Here is a 19,163-nt window from a genome sequence, read left to right on the forward strand (position 1 = left end):
AGACTATGACACTTTTAAAACAACAACAGCCACCCCTTTATCTTTAGAACCAAGATTCTTTCTGCTTTAGTTAAAAAATATTAAAAAAAGAAAAAGAAAATTGTTAATGATTTTAAACTTCCTACCCATTTCTAGTGATGATGCTTTATAGGATTTTGGAGTGGAAAGACTAGTTAGAACAATATTATTAATACTCTTGTATTTCTATTAAACAGCTTTATGATCTTTGCATTTTAAATTGTTCTTAAAAATTTATACAGAGAACACACTTTGAGTTTTGCCAGATTTTGACCTTTTTACTGCATACCACTATTAAGAAGTACAGTGTTCTTAAGATGAGTGTATATTCAGATTTGGGCCTCCAGTCAACCCCCATATAAGGCATATAGATAATGTCTACACTGACTGGTGAGACAAGTGGAATAAAGAGGAAATATTCATTTAAACTAGTCAGACTGGTCAGTGCTCTACCTTAATTAGGTTGCATAGGCTAGCATTGTCTGTTTTTGAGGACTAGGGGAAACTTGGCTTTTTTGAGGTTCAGTGGTGATTGGCTGTGAGAAACCTGTTCTTTTAATAATTTAAAACACATCTGAGTCAAATTTGGCATTCCAGGAACTGGAGTACTTGGAAGATCACTTGATTGCTCAGTGTATTTCTCCTTGTGGCATATTTTGAGACTGTATCAAAATTGGAATTTGACTCTGGTATATGTGTAGGCTAGAGAGAAAATAAAATGCATATGATTTAGGTAATGTTTATCAAAAGTGCTCATATTTAGATTATTGTTTTAGGCTGGTTAGATTATGTTTTTATTTTATAATTTACTTCTCTTTGGTCAATTTTTAATTTTCTTGTTTTCAGATTCTTGGAGATGATTCACTGCAGTTCCCAAATACTGACAATATTATTAATATTCTTGTATTTCATTAAACAGCTTTATGATCTGTGCATTTTAAGTTGTTCTTAAAAATTTATACAGAGAACATACTTCAGCTTTGCCAGATTTTAACTTTTTACTGTATTAATATAAGCACTTACACTTTTAAGAAGTACAGTGTTGGGCTGGGAATGTGGCTCAGGCGGTAGCGCGCTCCTCTGGCATGCCTGCGGCCCGGGTTCAATCCTCAGCACCACATACCAACAAAGATGTTGTGTCCACCGAGAACTAAGAAATAAATATTAAAAAAAATTCTCTCTCAAAAAAAAAAAAAAAAAAAAAAAAGAAGTACAGTGTTCTTAAAATGGGTACATATTGAGATTTGGGCCTCTAGTCAACCCCATATAAGGCATTTGGATAATGTCTATACTGACTTGTGAGACAAGTGGGTTAAACAGGAAATATTCGTTTAATCTAAAATATGAAAAAATGGGTTAAATGTTGTAGTAGGTCGGGGCTAGAGTTGTGGCAAGCGGTAGAGTGCTTGCCTGGCATGTGTGAGGCGCTGGGTTCAATCCTCAGCACCACATACAAATAAATTTAAAAAAAAAAAAAGCATTGTGTCCAACTACAACTAAAAAAAAATTTTTTTTTAATGTTTAAGTAGTTGTTATTTCTAGCTTTTTTTTTTGGCTGGTAGGACAATACTTGGGCAGGATTCAAAGGAATTTTTCTTTTCATTATTTCTTAAAAAGAATGTTCTTTAAGGAGAAAAAGTACGTTTTTTAGCATGCTGTTTTCTGCTATCATTAGCTGAAAAGGGGAACAAAGAGAGTTATGAGGAAAAGTGGAACAAAGTGTGAGTTATGAGGGTCTGATCAACTTAATGTGAATGCTTGACTTTACGGTGATATGGCAGTTTTAAATGGGTAGAAAACTTGTGGTAATTCTGATTTTTATCAGGGATTAATAAACTATAATTTTCACTCTACCAATGTATACTTATATTTCTTCAAACATGCATTTACTATGTTTATGTTAAGTATTTATGTTATTAAACTCTTACCAAAAAAAAAATTTTTTTTACAGCACCTTCACCAGTACAACCACCATTCTTCTCTGAATGTTCATTGGGGTATTTTTCTTCAGCACCATCTATTTCTTTACCCCCACCACCTCAGGTTTCTGTAAGTTTGAATTAATAATTATTTCTAAGAAAATTATTGTGTTGTCTTATGTCTTTTCTAAATTATTTCAAAGAACTGACATGAATGGTTAGGTTTGGAGAATGCTTAAAAAAATAAAAATCATAGTTGGGTGCAATAGTGTACACCTATAATCCTGACAACTTGAGAGGCTGAGGCAGGAGGATTAAAAATTTGAAGTCAGCTCCACAATTTAACATGATCCTGTCTCAAAATAGCAAGGCTTGGGGTTGTACCTCAGTGATAGAGCACCTCTTGGCTCAATCCCCAGTACTGAAAAGAAAAAAAAAAATTAAAAATCTACCAAATGTATAGCTAGATAGAATTACTAGCTAGAAATACATAGAAGAAACATGAGTTTTTTTTTTTTTTTTTTTTAAACTGGCAAGTATCCATCTTGTTGATCTTCCTTCCTTCCTTCCTTCCTTCCTTCCTTCCTTCCTTCCTTCCTTTTCCAGTACTGGGGATTGAACCCCCCAGGGCTCTTTGTCACTATGCTGTGCTGTATCATCAGCCCTTTCTTTCTTTCTTTTTTTTTTTTTTTTTTTTTTTTTGAGACAGGGTCTTGCTAAGTTGCTAAGGCTGGCCTAGAACCTGTGATCCTTTTGCCTCAGCCTCCCAAGTCATTGAGATTACAGGCATGCTCCACTGTATAGGTATATATATATATTAATAGCTAAGTTTTAATTGCATGTTGACTTTTTTTTTTTTTTTTTTTAGTACCTACCATGTTTTTTCTCCTTCTCTGCTTCTCAGTTAGTAGCTACTCAGGAAACTTTCTGAAGCAAAATAAAAATTATCTGTTGTACAGATTATCTTTCCCCCCGCCCCCCAGAAATTGGCATTTAAAGGTGATAGGATGCTTCCAAATATTAATTCTGTTCCTTCTCTTTTGATGAAAGCAGTTTTTTATTTATTTGTTTATTTTTTGTGGTGCTAGGGATTAAACCCAGAGCCTTGTGCATGTGAGGCAAGCACTCTACCAACTGAGGTATTTCCCCAGCCCTGAATTATTTTTAATTTGAAAACATAGCAAAAGCATTTCCTATGGAAGTTAATTTCTTTTCTCTGTCTTCCTCTTAAAAGAACTATCAATTCCATTAAACAATTAGAAAAAGGAAAAAAATTAAAAGAAAGTGAGGGAATCACAAAGTAAAAGTTCTGAAGTAATTTCTAGATTGAGAGAACCTAGAGATTTTCATTAGGTAAGAGGGACCTTTTCATTTTTCATTTCCTAGGTAGAACTCTGGTGTCTTCCTAGAATACTTATAATGAATGAGGGGAATATTAGAGCAGAGAGAGAGACAAAAATTACATTTTTTTTTCTTCCTTGAAATGTTTTATTTTGGGAAGTGGGAAATGAATGAGCTAAATACCAAGAGAATTACTAAAAGCTCTCTGAAGCAAAAATGATTCCAAACTCAGGAAATCATTTGTGTGAAATTAGTTTCCTTTATGGATAAACTCTAAAAATCCATTTTATAAGGATTTAAGAGAGTAGTGATGATTCTTCTTGACTTTTAAGTTACCCTGAACTATTATTCCTGGATTCACTTTGGTTCCTAATTTTAGTTTCTAATTCTTAAAATTTTATGATTTTAATTCTTATTTACGTATTATATATGATTTTTGGTTTTGATATTTCTAGTTATTTTCATCTAGAAAAAACAACACTGTATGAAGTGGGCCTTTTTTGGTGTGTGGGGGGGGTGCTGGGGAGAGAACCCATGTACTTTATCACTGAGTTATATCCCCAATCTCAGCACTATATAATTTAATTCCTGTATCTTCTAGAGTATTAAGTGGAGATAAGAGTAGGAATAGAGAGTTTTGTATAATTATCTTGAAGTTTATAAATGTTTCAAATATTGATTTTTTTTTAATTGCAAAAATAATACATTTTTATAGTTGATGTTGAAATCTGGGTTGGTTTTACACTGACAGCTAAAATAATAATATAAGGTTTGCTTTTTTTCTAATTTAATTGCTTCAGATAAACATTTGGTGTTGATAAATTTACATTTAATTGTTCTTTCTTTTTTTTTTTTTTAATAGTCTATGCCATCTTTGAGCCAGCCTTATGTAGAGGGCTTGTGTGTTTCTCTTGATCCTCTACCTCCTCTGCCACCTTTGCCACCTCTCCCACCTGAAGATCCAGAACAGCCTCCAAAACCACCCTTTGCAGATGAGGAAGAGGAGGAAGAAATGTTACTTCGAGAAGAGCTGCTTAAATCTCTAGCAAATAAAAGAGCTTTTAAGCCTGAGGTAATTTAGGAACCTAAACCTCTAGGTGGTGCCATTGAGCTTCATTTAAGATAGTCCTACCTTTTTTTCTGATTATTTGGAATTTATTAGGCTTTTCAGCAAAGAAGAGATAAGTGTAATAATATATTTGAGGACTTTAAAGATGACAGAATGTCTTTTTATTTAGAAGTATTTCACATCTCTTCCTTGTTTAGGAAACATCCAGTAATAGTGACCCACCTTCACCTCCACTTCTGAACAATTCACAGCCTGTGCCAAGAAGCAATCTATCAATAGTCAGTATTAATACAGTATCTCAACCCAGAATACAGAATCCAAAGTTTCATAGAGGACCTCGTCTTCCACGAACTGTTATCTCGGTAAAAACAAATACAAATGTTACTTTTATTCAAATGACCTGTGAGGAATTTGTATGAAGGTTGCTGTCCTGTTCCCCACTGTCTAGTTTATTTGGTGATAGTGTGTTTGGGAAATAATTTAGATGGCATTATGATTCTTTGTTTTATTTGTAGTGTTGAGAATTAAACAAGGGCCTTATCTATGATAGGGAAGTGCTCTACCACTTAGCTGCATTGTGATTATTTAAAGAAAGATAAAAGTTAATGAGGAAGATGATCATAGTAATGTCTGGAAAGACTTAAAATATAGAATATTTAATTTTTTTTGGCATACAACCAGTACTGGTGGACTGGGACACAGTAATTATTTAATATAACTGAAAAGAGCCAAACACTACCTACCTGAAGTCATTTGTTATTTTTGTGTATTGAAATCCAAAGAGGTTAAATGATTTGTCCAAGGCCACATGCCTAATTGTTGGAAGAATAGACTTTCATTATCTAAAGTAATAAATTCATTGTCTTTGTAGCTTCCAAAGCATAAATCAGTGGTTGTAACACTAAATGATTCAGATGATAGTGAATCTGATGGAGAGGCTTCCAAGTCAACAAATAGTGTTTTTGGTGGATTAGAGTCCATGATTAAAGAAGCTAGACGAACTGCTGAGGTAAGTGCTATAATGAAAGGAGAAAAGAAAGAGAATTTGTCCATAGTCATTAAAATTTTTATTTTTTCCTGAAAATTAGATCTTAGAGTTAAAGAATTTTAATACATTTATTTGTGGAAAAAAAGTATTTGTGCTCTTTATGTGTACTTTATATAATGAAACATGTAAATCCCCTCTGTGTGTTTCCAATTAACTATTCCGTATTCAATACAGTAAAATTGAGTAATTATCCTATGTAGTAAGGAAATTTATTTTGGAATTTAATTATGTTAGCCAGACAATTTTTATTAAGGTATGTTTAAAATACAGTGTTTATCTTTTTTTCAGCTGCAACAGTTGTTTAGATATGATTTAGTTAAATAATTTTCAAACATTCGGTCTTGAGTATTTGGTGGACTATAAATTGATTGGGTAGTTAATAACCAGCATTGTTTTTTTTAAAAGTTAATAGAAAATGGTGAAGATATTAAATTATTTCTAAATATGTTAGTATATACTGAGTTGCAATGCAAAATGTAAACCTTGCGTGGGTCTTTGAACAACTGTTGATCTGGTTGACTTCAAATATGTTTTAGCAAGCTTCAAAACCGAAAGTACCTCCAAAATCTGAAAAAGAAAATGATCCTTTGCGAACGCCTGAAGCTTTGCCTGAAGAAAAGAAGATTGAATATAGATTGTTAAAGGAAGAGATTGCTAAGTAAGTGGCATTTATATAATTCAGCTTTAAAGTAGATGCTGTTAACCAAACTTTCTTTTGTCTATATAAACATTATTGGTGCTGGAAAATTAGTGAGGTGATTTTCATCCTAAAGTTCATGTTTTTATGACTTACACAGATGGGGGAGCCAGATGATCATCTTTAGAGTTAAATGCAGTGAGGCACTGAGATATCTTAGGAAAAGATAAAAGCAGTCAGAAAAGAACTACACTATCAACTTTGAGTGCAAACTTGGAGCTGCATATTAGTCATCATTATAATTAATGTGATTAATATTTTTATTTTTTGAAAAATGATTTAAAGTAAAATAGCCTCAGTTTATTTTTTGGTATAATGCATCTATATTATTTTAGTCGTGAGAAGCAGCGTTTGATTAAATCAGATCAGTTGAAGACAAGTTCATCATCACCAGCAAATTCTGATGTGGAAATTGACGGAATTGGCAGAATAGCAATGGTAACTAAGCAGGTTTCAGATGCAGAGGCCAAACTTAAAAAACACAGGTGAGTCTTATCATCTGATTACATGTTTCATTTCTAAATGTTCCTATATTAAGAGGGATATATTTTTGTAATGTATGTCATTAATAAGCATATTATAGATTACAAATTCTTACACTTGGTAGCATTGTAAAAGTGTTTCATTTTATTGAATTGTACATAAATTACTAGAATTAACATTTAAATAAAATACCAAGTCCTCAAAGAAAAATTATCTTTTTTGGATTTATACCTGGTTTACTCACTGCTACAAGCATTTCTAAAACCCTTCTTTGGGAAGTTTTCTTCAAAATCTCTGACATATTTTTAAAACTATTTCATTGAAAGTGCATTTTTATTATTAAAGGTGAGCTTTTATTGTTGGAAATATTTGTTGCTAGTCGGATCAGTAAGAGATACATTGGTCAAATTGTGGTATTTTTATGAAGTGTGAAAATGAAGTTATGATCTTCTTATGCATTTTGTGAAATTGCTATTGCTATTGCTGAGAATATGTGTAATACCTCTCAGGAGTAACATGAATTCACTTGAATGGCCATGTGTGGTGATGCATACCTGTAATCCTGGCTAATAGGGAGGATGAGGCAGGAGTATCACCAAGTTTGAGGCCAGCCTCAGTGACATGCAAGACCCTGTCTCAAAAATTTTTAAAAAGGGCTGGAGATATAACTCAGTGGTAAAGTGTCCCTGTGCTCTCTCCCCAGTAATGTAAAACAAAACAAAACCTGAAAATGAAAGGCTCATTTTGAATTAATTAACCCCTTTTTTTCTTAGAAACAAGTGTATCTTTTTATATATTTTTCTCTAACCACCCTGACATCATCAGCTGATGCAAAACAACATTGTTTTAATTACCCTCAGTATTTCTGAGCTTTGTTCTGTAAGTCTGCTTTTAGGTTTGCAATATAAAAGTGGGGTTTTATGCAAAAATAATAGGACTTTTTAGCAACCGACCACTTGTTGAATTTTAAACTACAATAGCAAAAAGTGCAGTGATGAATTAACTTTAAAAACAACCATTAGAAGTTTGTTCATCTGTAGTTAATTAAGGAGAAAGGATTAGAATTTATAGCCTCATTTCCAACATAGCCACCTTGGTAGTTTTTCTTAAATTATGAAAAGAAGATAATTTGGGATGTTTTTATAAGGCATTATAGCTGTCTTAAGGAGATAGTGAATATATAAGGTTTTATTAAATATACAGGTACATTTTCCATTTTTGAGCAAGACCTTAGATAATAAGTATTCAAAACAAAATAAAATACACTTAAAAATAGAGTTTATACTCAGTTTTGGATATTTTCTTGCACTACTGTATATGTAAGATGTGACATCATTTTATACAACTAAAAGAAAAATCCTGCTAGTTAGACTGATAACTTTTATAACAAACAAAAAGTGTTTTTAACACTCTTTATGCACATGCATATTTCCTTCTGCCTCCATCCTTTCTATTAAATAGTCTCTGTTTTTATGATTCGTTCTAATGTCAGTAGTTGTGATTGTTCAATTTGGTCTTTGTGGGGAAGATATCCTTTCTTTTATTTTTTTAAACATGATCAGTAGTTTAAAAGGTTCAAAATCTATTTTAAGTTTATTCATATCCATAAATTTGTTTTTTTGTTTAGTTTTTACTTTTTTTAAGTCCAAAACTTCTGTGTATCTGTATGATCATTTAAAGATTAGACTTTCCTTCTTTGTATCCTTGCTTTGGATAAAATGCATTAGAGATTTATAAGTTAATTAAATGTACTTAATTATGTTTATTAGATTTTGTGGTGTATGTGTATTAATGAAGCTAAACATAGGAACTTTCTCAAGTTCTCATGAGGTTCCTTATAGAGTCAGATTCAACCAACTTTGAACATTTAGTGTAAGCTTTTCAGTTGCAATTTATATTAACTGTGCCTTAAATGATTTCTTAGAACAATCAGTTCTGTGGTTGTTTTCATAAAATGCAATTGCTTATTTGAATACCTGTGTGATTGATGAAAATAAAAATATTTAGCCCTTTATGTTCTTAGTTGCACATCATACGTAATGTTTTATAAAATATGTTGCTGCTTTGAAATTTTTGTTTTGATGGTATTAGTCTGCTAGTTTAGAAAACATTGTTAAGAATTTTGTTATTCTCCACTTAGGATTCTCTTGATGAAAGACGAATCTGTTTTAAAGAATCTAGTACAGCAAGAAGCCAAGAAGAAAGAATCTGTTCGAAATGCTGAAACAAAAATCACAAAACTTACAGAACAGCTTCAAGCAACTGAGAAAATTCTCAGTGTTAACAAAATGTTTTTGAAGAAGCTTCAAGAACAAGTAATGGTTTTTCATTGAGACATAATTTTGGAATAGTTTTTTTTTTTCTTTCAATTTAATACCCTAAAGCTGCTATGTTTGAGAAAATATTTCCTCTCCCAAGATTTTCATTTATATCTTGAAATTTTTGTATTTTCAGATTCACAAAGTTCAGCAACGTGTTACAATTAAGAAAGCTTTGACTCTGAAATACGGAGAAGAGCTTGCTCGGGCAAAGGCAGTGGCTAGTAAAGAAATAGGAAAACGTAAACTGGAACAAGATCGCCTTGGAGTAAGTTACTTGTAGAAATATTTTGGAAAGCAGAAGATTTTTATGATACTTCTGAGGCTAAGAGATATGTAAAATAATTCAAACTTATTCCTGCAAATTCAATGAGAATAAGATTAAAGCTGGTTTTAAATGTCATCCACATTTTTTTTGATGCTTATTTTTCATTTATTTTTGTCTTTTGACTTTAGTTTTTTGTTTATCATAGATTAGCTAGCAAAACTGCTGAAAAGTTAATATTGAACTGTTTTATTCTCTTATTAGCTAAGTTATATTGGCAGGTGTATTATTGGGATAGCACAGTTATCTTGCTAGAAATTGTTTATAAAATTGCAGGAATGTAAAATATTTATATAATTTTTCTCCCTCAGCCAAATAAAATGATGAGACTGGACAATTCTCCAATATCAAGTCCAAGAAAGCATTCAGCAGAACTAATTGCTATGGAAAAAAGACGATTACAAAAGCTAGAATATGAATATGCCCTGAAAATTCAAAAATTGAAAGAAGCCCGAGCCCTTAAAGCAAAGGAACAACAAAACATTGCTCCAGTTGTGGAAGAAGAACCTGAATTTTCTTTACCTCAACCCTCGCTTCATGATCTGACACAAGATAAGTTAACCCTGGACACTGAAGAAAATGATGGTGATGATGAAATTTTGTCTGGCTCAAACAGAGAACGAAGAAGATCTTTCTTAGAGTCTAATGCTTTTACTAAACCTAACCTTAAGCATACTGATACACCTAACAAAGAATGTATAAATAAACTTATTAAAAATACTGTTGAAAAGCCAGAACTTTTTCTAGGGTTAAAAATTGGTGAATTGCAAAAATTATACTCAAAAGCTGACAGCTTAAAGCAGTTGATTTTAAAAACCACCACAAGCATTACAGAAAAAATTTTGTGTGGTCAGGTAAGTGAACATTTCATATTCTTTATAAAATCTAGAATTAACATTCCCTTATTTGCCTTAATAGAATTATTGTTTTTTTGTTTGTTTGTAGGAGATTTCTTTGGATGTGGATTTTGTCACAGCACAGAGTAAAACAACAGAAGTAAAACCATGTCCTTTTAGTCCCTACCATAGTCCTCTTCTAGTTTTTAAGTCCTACAGGTATAAAAGAAAGATAAGCTTGAATTTCAATTTTCTTGGTTCTCTTAATATTTTACCTTAAATATTTGATGATAATGAAAAAAATGGAATTATGGCCACTGAAAAATGGACTTGTCCTTTTAGGGAAAATAAAATGTCTTGCTATTGTATTTGAACCTTATCAGGAAGTGAGGCTAAGCTCACTCTTTGGTTTATCAGTTCTTACTTAATCCAGTTTCTGGCTGCTGATAGAATGTGGATTCTGGATTTCTAACATTTAAGGGTTTGAGAAAAAATAATTGGGGTCTTGTAAGAATTTTTAATTCTGAGTTTTGAATTATTCTCCTCTTTAATCCAAGTAGTGCATTAGTTAGCCTTTATCAGATTGATTGACATTCTCAGAAGGTTAACTCTGTAGGATATTGTATAAAAATGTATCAGATTACTAGAAGTTGTGTAACTGTTAATGGGTTTTTTTTTTGTTTGTTTGTTTTTTGGTAAACTTGTAGAGCACCAGCTAGGTAGTGTGGACTCTTCCTGGTTTTATATATTTTGGCTAGTAATGTGTACAAGAAATACCAATATTCTATAGCATTTTATGTGGTAAACAAACACTACTTTTAGAATGTTGTTTTTTATCTTCTATTCAAATCTTTTATGCTCCCAGTATAAAAGTATCTTATTCCTACCACTTTATATTGTTTCTAGAATTTATTTTGCTAGTAATTTAATTAGCAAAATAGTATGCTCAAAGCACAGAAATTTTAACTGAGAAAGAAAAGTTTAAATTTTTCTAGTTTTCTATACTACTTTATGGAACATAATGTGGCTGTTCATTCTTCTTAGATTTAGTCCATATTATCGAACAAAGGAAAAACTTCCTTTAAGCTCAGTATCGTACAGTAATATGATTGAACCAGATCAGTGTTTCTGCCGTTTCGACTTAACAGGAACATGTAATGATGATGATTGTCAGTGGTGAGTAGGTTTTATTTGTGAACATTTAATATTTAAAAGAAGGTCTTTGTTGCTTAACTTTGATATGTGTAATATCTTTCTGTTATTTTAGGCAGCATACTCAAGACTACACACTTAGCCGAAAACAGCTATTCCAGGACATTCTGTCATATAATCTGTCTTTGATTGGTTGTTCAGAGACAAGCACTGATGAAGAAATTGCTACCGCAGCAGGTTTTTAAGGACTTCTTTTTATTCCCTAAGTGAAAATTTGAGTTTAGAAAATATGAACTTTTATATAAAACAGTTGTTGACATTGTTAAATAACTGTAATAATTCAGTACATTCACCTATGGCACTTTTAGATTTTTCTCCGAGCAGTATAGTAACCACTAACCACATGTTGCTCTTTAAGTTTATATTAATTAAAATTAAATGCAAATAAAATTTACTTCCTTAGTCACACTGGCCATATTTCTGTGGTCATGTGTGGCAAGTGTTTACCAATAGGACAGCAGAGATTTAAGACATTTCCATCATTATAGAGAGATCTTTGGACAGAGGTCATGTTCAGTTTATTTAGAAGAAAATATTGACCTATTTGTATAGACATTTTACTAATGAGTTTTAAACTTAGAACCCTATTTTTATTTATTGTTAAAAATAGGGGCAGTGTAGAGCCGGGCATAGTGGCACATGTCTGCAATCCCAGCAACTTGGCAGCCTGAAGCAGGAGGATTGTGAGTTCAAAGCCAGCCTCACAAATTAGCGAGGCACTTAGCAACTCAGCAAGACCCTGTCTCTCAATGAAATATAAAAAGGGGCTGGAGATGTGGCTCAGTGGTTGAGCTCCCCTGAGTTCAATCCTCAGTATCCAAAAAAAAAAAAAAAAAAAAAAAGTGGGGCATGCCGGGGAAGGGAACTGGGGATGTAGCTCAGTGGTTAAGCATCCCTGGTACCAAAAAAAAAAAAAAAGAGGATGAGAAGAAAAAAAAAGTAATAGGGGCAGTGTATAACTATAAAGCTCTAATAAGAAAAGTAAAAATAGAGGCAGACTGGAAGTTAAGATGGTATAATTTCAAAGTATATAATTCAATAGAAACATCTTTGACATTGTAGAAAGTACAGATTACTGTCAGTTATTGTGAGAAGCAAGCTTTGTTAAGTTTTTTTTCAGATTTTGGTGCCACTTAATAAACCATGAGGGAATTAATTGATATTTACTAATTTAGTGTTGTCACAATATAGAATGATGATAAATGCACTGAATCTGTTATTATCATTCCTAGTGTGATGCTTAAAATTTATTTTATTTAAATAAAGTTCATTTTAGGAAATACTTTTTTTTTTGTTAGTTCAAATTGGGTATAGAATATGGTAGAATTTGCTGTAGTAGTTAAGGCAATGTAAGCCTTGTCCTCTCAGAGGTCATTGGTGTTATTGAGTAGTACTTTATATGCTTTAATTCTTAAGCTGTTCTTTGTTTTATACTCTTACATTACTATAGTTGCTGCAATTGATTTTTTTTTTTAAATGAAAATAGCATTTCTCTTATTTCAGAAAAATATGTTGAGAAACTTTTTGGAGTAAACAAAGATCGAATGTCAATGGACCAGATGGCTGTTCTCCTTGTTAGCAATATCAATGAAAGTAAAGGTCATAGTAAGTATGTCTGTGTGTGTAGGTGTGTGTGTGTGTGTGTGTGTGTATGTATGTATGTAGGTGTGTGTATCTAAAAGAGACCTTTTAGTTTCCATATGACAGCAACGTTTTTTGGCATTATGTTCTTTATATAAAATGAAGATTATTTTTAACAATAGAGTACATGTAGTAGTACTCAAGTATTATTTGAGTAGCCTTCAAAACATTAAAAAATAAAACAAAACTAGTCATGTCACTTACCCATCTTCTGTCTATTTTAGCACCTCCATTTACAACCTACAAGGATAAAAGAAAATGGAAGCCAAAGTTTTGGAGAAAACCTATGTCAGAGAATAGCTTTAGTAGTGATGATGAACAGTCTACAGGACCAATTAAGTATGGTAAGAAGTTATGTAACTTAAAATCCAGAATTTCTAAAATGTGGTTCATCTAAATACTTGGCTAATCTTTCAGTGTATCTGTTAGCCTAGTTTTATTTTTGTTTTTTGCATATTTTTTTGTTATAGATGGGCACAATACCTTTATTTTATTTGTTTTTTTTATTTTTATGTGGTGCTGGGGATTGAACCCAGTGCCTCATACATGCTAGGCAAGCGCTATACCAGAGCCATACCCCCAGCCCTGTTAGCCGAAAAAATTTTATTTTCTTAAAACTGATGTCATTGGTGTTTTTAAGTTTTTAAAAACAGTGGCATTATGTGAAGATGTGAATTTGGTGTCAACATATCTTGTATACAGAGATATGATAAATTGTGGTATAAAGGTGTATTAAGAATTATAATGCTCATATAAATAAATAAATAAATAAATAAATAAATAAAAACAGTGCCATTGGTGTTTGCAATGTAGTTATTCATTGTGAATTGTTCCTGATATTGAAGGATTTCTTTCTCTTTTCCTTTTTAATTTTTTTGGTACCAGGGATTAAACCCAGAGGCACTCAACTGCTGAGCCATATCCACAGCCAGCCCTTTTAATTTTTTATTGTAAGACAGGTTCTCAATAAGTTGCATAGGGCCTTGCTAAGTTACTGAGGCTGGCCTTGAACTTGCATTCCTCCTTGAACTTGCACAGCCTCCTGAGTCACTGAGATTATAGCATGTGCCCCGTGCCTGGCTGAAGGATGTTTTACATTTATGGTCTCTGTCTAGAAAATATAAGAAATGCTTCTTAGTAAACATGTCTCTTCATGTATTTCCAAAAATACTTGAGTAGGGTGAGGGAAATAGTACTGCTCTCATTTTAGAACCACTGCCTGGCTGGTTCCTTCCTCGAAGACAGGTATTCTATTTTACTTTCAGTTTGTTTTTTGACGTCTAGTAGATTCACAAAATGAATGAATGAATGAATGAACGAACGAACGAACAAATAACATGAATAGTACCTAATTGTCAAGCATATCTGGCATTCTTATTTCAAGTTTGGATAATTTATTTACTATTTGTGGATTAGCAAATACCTATCCAATTATATATCCAATTATACTTTCATGTGCTTATTTAAGTTAATGCAATACTTCCCTAGATGTGGTAGAAGTCATCTTTATAAATTTTAACTTTCAGTTAATTTCTTAATTATAATTTACAGCTAATGAATTATCGGATATCATTTATCATTAAAAATGGGAGCCATAATTCTAGTTTACCAACAGAGTCCTAATCTGTTGATGTGATATAATCTTTAATAGTGCCATTTTTCACTCTCAAAGATGTCCAGGTTTTGATGATAGATTGTTTGAGAACTCTACTTTAAGCTATGATTTATTAAATGTCATTAGAATCTTTTTTCCTGTATTTTTATTGGTGATTATAATTATACATAATATTGGAATTTGTTGTTATATAATTGTACATGCACACAGTTTAATAATATAATTCAGTTAATATTCCCCATTACATGTTGTTAGATTCTTTAAGTTTTTAGATTATTTTTAAAAATGAGATCAGTTTTTTTTCTTGGTTATATAGATAAAGTACAAAGCTAATGGCACTTTTCCTTATAGCCTTCCAGCCAGAGAACCAAATAAATGTTCCAGCTTTGGATACGGTTGTCACTCCAGATGATGTCAGATATTTTACAAATGAAACTGATGACATTGCTAATTTAGAAGCAAGTGTACTTGAAAATCCTTCTCATGTACAACTTTGGCTCAAGCTTGCGTACAAGTACTTGAATCAAAATGAGGGGTAGGTCAGCTTCAAATCTTTAAAGTATTGCACATGTGTTTTTTAAATTTGAGGTTTATTTTGCCTATGGTAATCAGGTTATCCGAGTGTCAGAAGAGTCTGTTTTTATGTGTGCTGAGGATCGAACCTAGTGCACCTCCCACATGCTAGGTGACCACTCTACAGCTGAGCCACAACCCCAGCCCTGAGTCTTTATTTTTTGACAGTGACAAAAGTATTTTATTGTTTTTAAAAGCCATTAGAAAATTTAAGACTTAGATCTTGTATTTGTGTATGGGTAATAAATTATTCTAAAGTTTTTATGATGTTACTTCAAAGTAGGTTTATATTAAAATAGTAAATTCTGAGTGGTAAAAGAATTTTTAAAAGTCAAGTAACAATTTCTTAAATTATATTAAAGTAATGGAAACAGCTTAAATTGTATATATTTGTGTTCTTATTTATATTATTAATTTTTTTCAGTGCTGGAGATTGAACCCAGTACCTTGCATATGTTAGGCAAGTGCTCTACCACTGAACTACATCCCCAGTACTAGAACTGTAATTGTGAACTAGAATAATCAGGGTTTTTTCAATAGGTTACTCTGATAGGTGTATCTTAAAATTTAATATAAAAGCTTTTATAAAGCAGCACTGTAAAGTGCCACTAAACCACCCATGTCTGAATATGGTGCTTATTTAACTTTCCTTCTGTGTCATTTCCATGCTGATGGGATAAGTTACCATATTTTCTCTTCTGAGTCATTTACTGAGCGAAGGCCAAAAGTATTGTACAGTATTTTATGAGTAGAATCATGAGAGAGAATTATCTTCTCCAAGAGATAGCAAGCCCTTGACTGTTGAAAAGAACTATTATATTGAAAGCTTTGATATTTTGTGCTGGCAATAGCTGGCCTTGAGAGAGAGTTGTTTAACTTTTCCTGTTCCCAAACAGTGTAAATCATAAAAGGTATTGCAGAATATGGACATAGATCACATTTGAACTTGATAATCTTTGTGGTTTTATAACACTGTTTTTAATCGGGTAAATGCTTACTGAACATCCACTTAAAAAGAAATTGTTGGGGCTGGAGATGTGGCTCAAGCGGTAACGCGCTCATCTGGCATGCGCGGGGCACTGGGTTCGATCCTCAACACCACATAAAATAAAGATGCTGTGTTCATCGAAAACTGAAAAATAAATATTAAAAATATTTTCTCTCTTCTCTCTCTCTTTAAAAAAAAAGAAAGAAAGAAATTGTTGGGTCTTTTTTTTTTTTTTTTTTACAGATATGATTTAAAATCCTAATGTATTTCTCTCTTTTGTGATCCTGTCTGGCTTCTTGGTAGGTTCTGATAGAAAGTGGAATTAAAGATTGGCTCATTTGATTAAACCTATTTAAAATTTCAAGCATTTTTCTAAAAACACACTCCTACTGCTTTTTTTAAACATACAGACTGTGTTCAGAATCCCTGGATTCTGCTTTAAATGTACTGGCTCGAGCATTGGAAAACAACAAGGATAATCCAGAAATTTGGTGCCATTACCTCAGATTGTTCTCAAAAAGGGGAACCAAGGAGGAGGTGCAGGAAATGTGTGAAACAGCTGTTGAATATGCTCCTGATTATCAGAGCTTTTGGACTGTGAGTAGAAAAGATAACATAGTTGTTTGGTGTGTTTGTGTGTTCATAACTCTTTGGGGCATCTTAAAAATTTATATATAGTTTAATAGATTATGTGCTTTATCTTGATATAGATAAATAACCTTACTTTCAGTTTCTAGTAACCTCAAAGCAACTTCCAATTTAGGCCACATAAGAAGAAAATACTTAATCAAGATGTGAATTTTTTTTTTGTTGTTAACATTATTGGTAAGGAAGAAATATAAAGTTATTAAATATTTCACAACTGTCTATTCTTAAACAGTTTTGGTTTGAGCAAAGTTATGTGTAGTTTTTGCAAAGCATCTGAATTTTTTTCATTGTAAATTTTAAGGCATGTATAAGGTTGTCATGAATGTCAGGAAGCATTTTATTCTTTTTATTCATTTTGGTCTTTTTACTATTTATCTTAATTGCTTATGGAAGTAACCCTAATCTGTAATTCACACTAATATTAACCTTGCCAGGATACAAAGATTTTGTGAAAAAATTGATTTCTTCCTTTCTCTGAGAAAACAGGACTTTTCTTATCCTCACTTAATCAATTTGCAAAAGAGAATATATATTTAGTAGTATTTGAACTTTTATCAGCTAAATTCAGAAACCACTAGATTCAGATATTTTTTTTAGATAGATCTATTGCTATCAGATCTACCTATCTATCTGTCTGTCTGTCTATTTGTTTATTTATTAATGTGCTGGGGATTGGCACCAGGCCCTTGCATATGCGAAGCACACACTTTATCCCTGAGCTACTTTCTTAATCCCACAAATATGTTATTGGTTTTGTTCCTTAGTTTTGAGATGGGGTCTTTAATACATGGCCTAGTCTAGCCTCAAACTCCTGGACTCGAGCAGTCCTCCTACCTCAGCCTCTCAAGTAGCTGGGGCTATAGTCATGCATCACTGAGGCCCAGATTTATTATTTGCTTTCTAACTGGAATTCACACCCACATAGGTAAAATTGTATCCCTTAAGGAATGAGCTTGTTCTTACTCTTTGAATTTAGATACTGAAATCGATTTGCATAGTTAAGCTTGCTTGATTTTACTTTTTTTAAGTTTTATTTTAGTTGTTGAAGGACCACTTTACTTAATTCATTTATTTATATGCAGTGCTGAGAATTGAACCCAGTGCCTCACACATGCTAGACAAGTGTTCTACCACTGAGCCCTAGCCCCAGTCGCTTGATTTTATTTTGTATTTATTATTTTAAAAATTTTTGTTTCATTTTTACTTATTAAAATTTTTTATTGTTGCATAATTATGCCTGTTAGTGGGATTTATTGCTACATATTTGCACATGTACACAATAAAGATGTTTTGTGGCTTGTCACCACAATTGATGCTGTTGATCACCACAAGATTTTATAGTGTAGAGTATTCTAGAGATGTAATTTTTTTTTTGAAATTGTATGATCTTTATTTTGTTTTGCCATGCATTTCTAATGTAGATGCTATTCTCAAAAGACAATTACATAAGTAATTGTCTTTTGAGAATAGCAATGCACATTGTATGGGATCATAAGCGTGAGCTTTTGGATATCCATCATGGCTTTGCTGCAGTTTACTTATTGATTTAGGAAAGAGATGAAATTGCTTCAGTACTGATTCTGAGAGCACATCTATGTTATTAATTTTTTAACTGATTTTACTTCCCAAGATGTGATAGAAGGGGAAATCTGGGGAATAGTACTGGAAGATGTTTTATACATTTTTATAATTTTCCTTTTGCAGAAATCGAAGATTTGATAAGAAACAGTTTCTTAATGAAATGTGAAAATTTTGTAGGTTTAGTTTATTCCTATAAAGTAGGATTAATAATATGAAACCCCTTTGGGCAGTTTCTACACCTAGAAAGCACCTTTGAAGAAAAAGATTACGTATGTGAGAGAATGGTGGAGTTTCTGATGGGAGCAGCCAAACGTGAAACATCAGATATTCTGTCCTTTCAGCTTTTGGAAGCTCTTTTGTTTAGAGTTCAGCTGCACATATTTACTGGGAGATGCCAAAGTGCACTTGCAATTTTACAGGTAAACACTATATTTCACTTCAGTTTGGAGACAATCTTTTAAAGGGTCTGGCACATTATGGGTAGCTTTGTCTGGTGGTGGGAGTACAGGCTTTGGAATTGAATCTTTGTTTTGCTTTTTACTAATATGTTGTGTAACTGGATTTGATGAGGATAGTTTCTCTAACTTAATTCATTCTCTATAGAATGTTCATAAAGTTCAGATGGAGAGATTGTATGTTAGGTACCCACCAGATAACTTCAAAATTCAAATCATAAGAGAAAAATCAATCCATAATTAAAATCATCTATATTCATATGGTTTTTGGGTGTGCTTTTCCTATTTTGTCTTTATCTTACTAGATTTTAAGTATTAAGCCCTTAAATTGTACAAAAATAAATTTGATCCTATTTCATTTACTATGCCATAAGTTTTAAAATAGTAAAAATTATG

General features: G+C 32.2%; 1 protein-coding gene across 3 annotated transcripts in view; it reads left to right on the plus strand.

Moving 5' to 3' along the window:
- Positions 1-19,163, plus strand: part of Zfc3h1 (zinc finger C3H1-type containing) — a 49,194-nt gene that overhangs the window by 17,247 nt on the left and 12,784 nt on the right. For all 3 annotated transcript variants that reach the window (XR_013440447.1, XM_005330415.5, XM_021729908.3), the window contains exons 7-23: positions 1,970-2,067; positions 4,141-4,350; positions 4,545-4,709; positions 5,219-5,356; positions 5,932-6,053; positions 6,428-6,577; positions 8,716-8,890; positions 9,030-9,161; positions 9,530-10,072; positions 10,164-10,273; positions 11,099-11,230; positions 11,322-11,443; positions 12,770-12,871; positions 13,132-13,251; positions 14,874-15,057; positions 16,494-16,680; positions 18,543-18,731. Coding sequence is in view for 2 of the 3 variants with exons in the window: in XM_005330415.5 (XP_005330472.1) it covers positions 1,970-2,067; positions 4,141-4,350; positions 4,545-4,709; positions 5,219-5,356; positions 5,932-6,053; positions 6,428-6,577; positions 8,716-8,890; positions 9,030-9,161; positions 9,530-10,072; positions 10,164-10,273; positions 11,099-11,230; positions 11,322-11,443; positions 12,770-12,871; positions 13,132-13,251; positions 14,874-15,057; positions 16,494-16,680; positions 18,543-18,731 (2,879 nt within the window). In the remaining variant the exon portion in view is untranslated. The remainder of the gene's footprint in view (positions 1-1,969; positions 2,068-4,140; positions 4,351-4,544; positions 4,710-5,218; positions 5,357-5,931; positions 6,054-6,427; positions 6,578-8,715; positions 8,891-9,029; positions 9,162-9,529; positions 10,073-10,163; positions 10,274-11,098; positions 11,231-11,321; positions 11,444-12,769; positions 12,872-13,131; positions 13,252-14,873; positions 15,058-16,493; positions 16,681-18,542; positions 18,732-19,163) is intronic.

The sequence above is a fragment of the Ictidomys tridecemlineatus genome, chromosome 6 (genome assembly GCF_052094955.1).
Source record: "Ictidomys tridecemlineatus isolate mIctTri1 chromosome 6, mIctTri1.hap1, whole genome shotgun sequence".
NCBI classification, from domain to species: Eukaryota; Metazoa; Chordata; class Mammalia; order Rodentia; family Sciuridae; genus Ictidomys; species Ictidomys tridecemlineatus.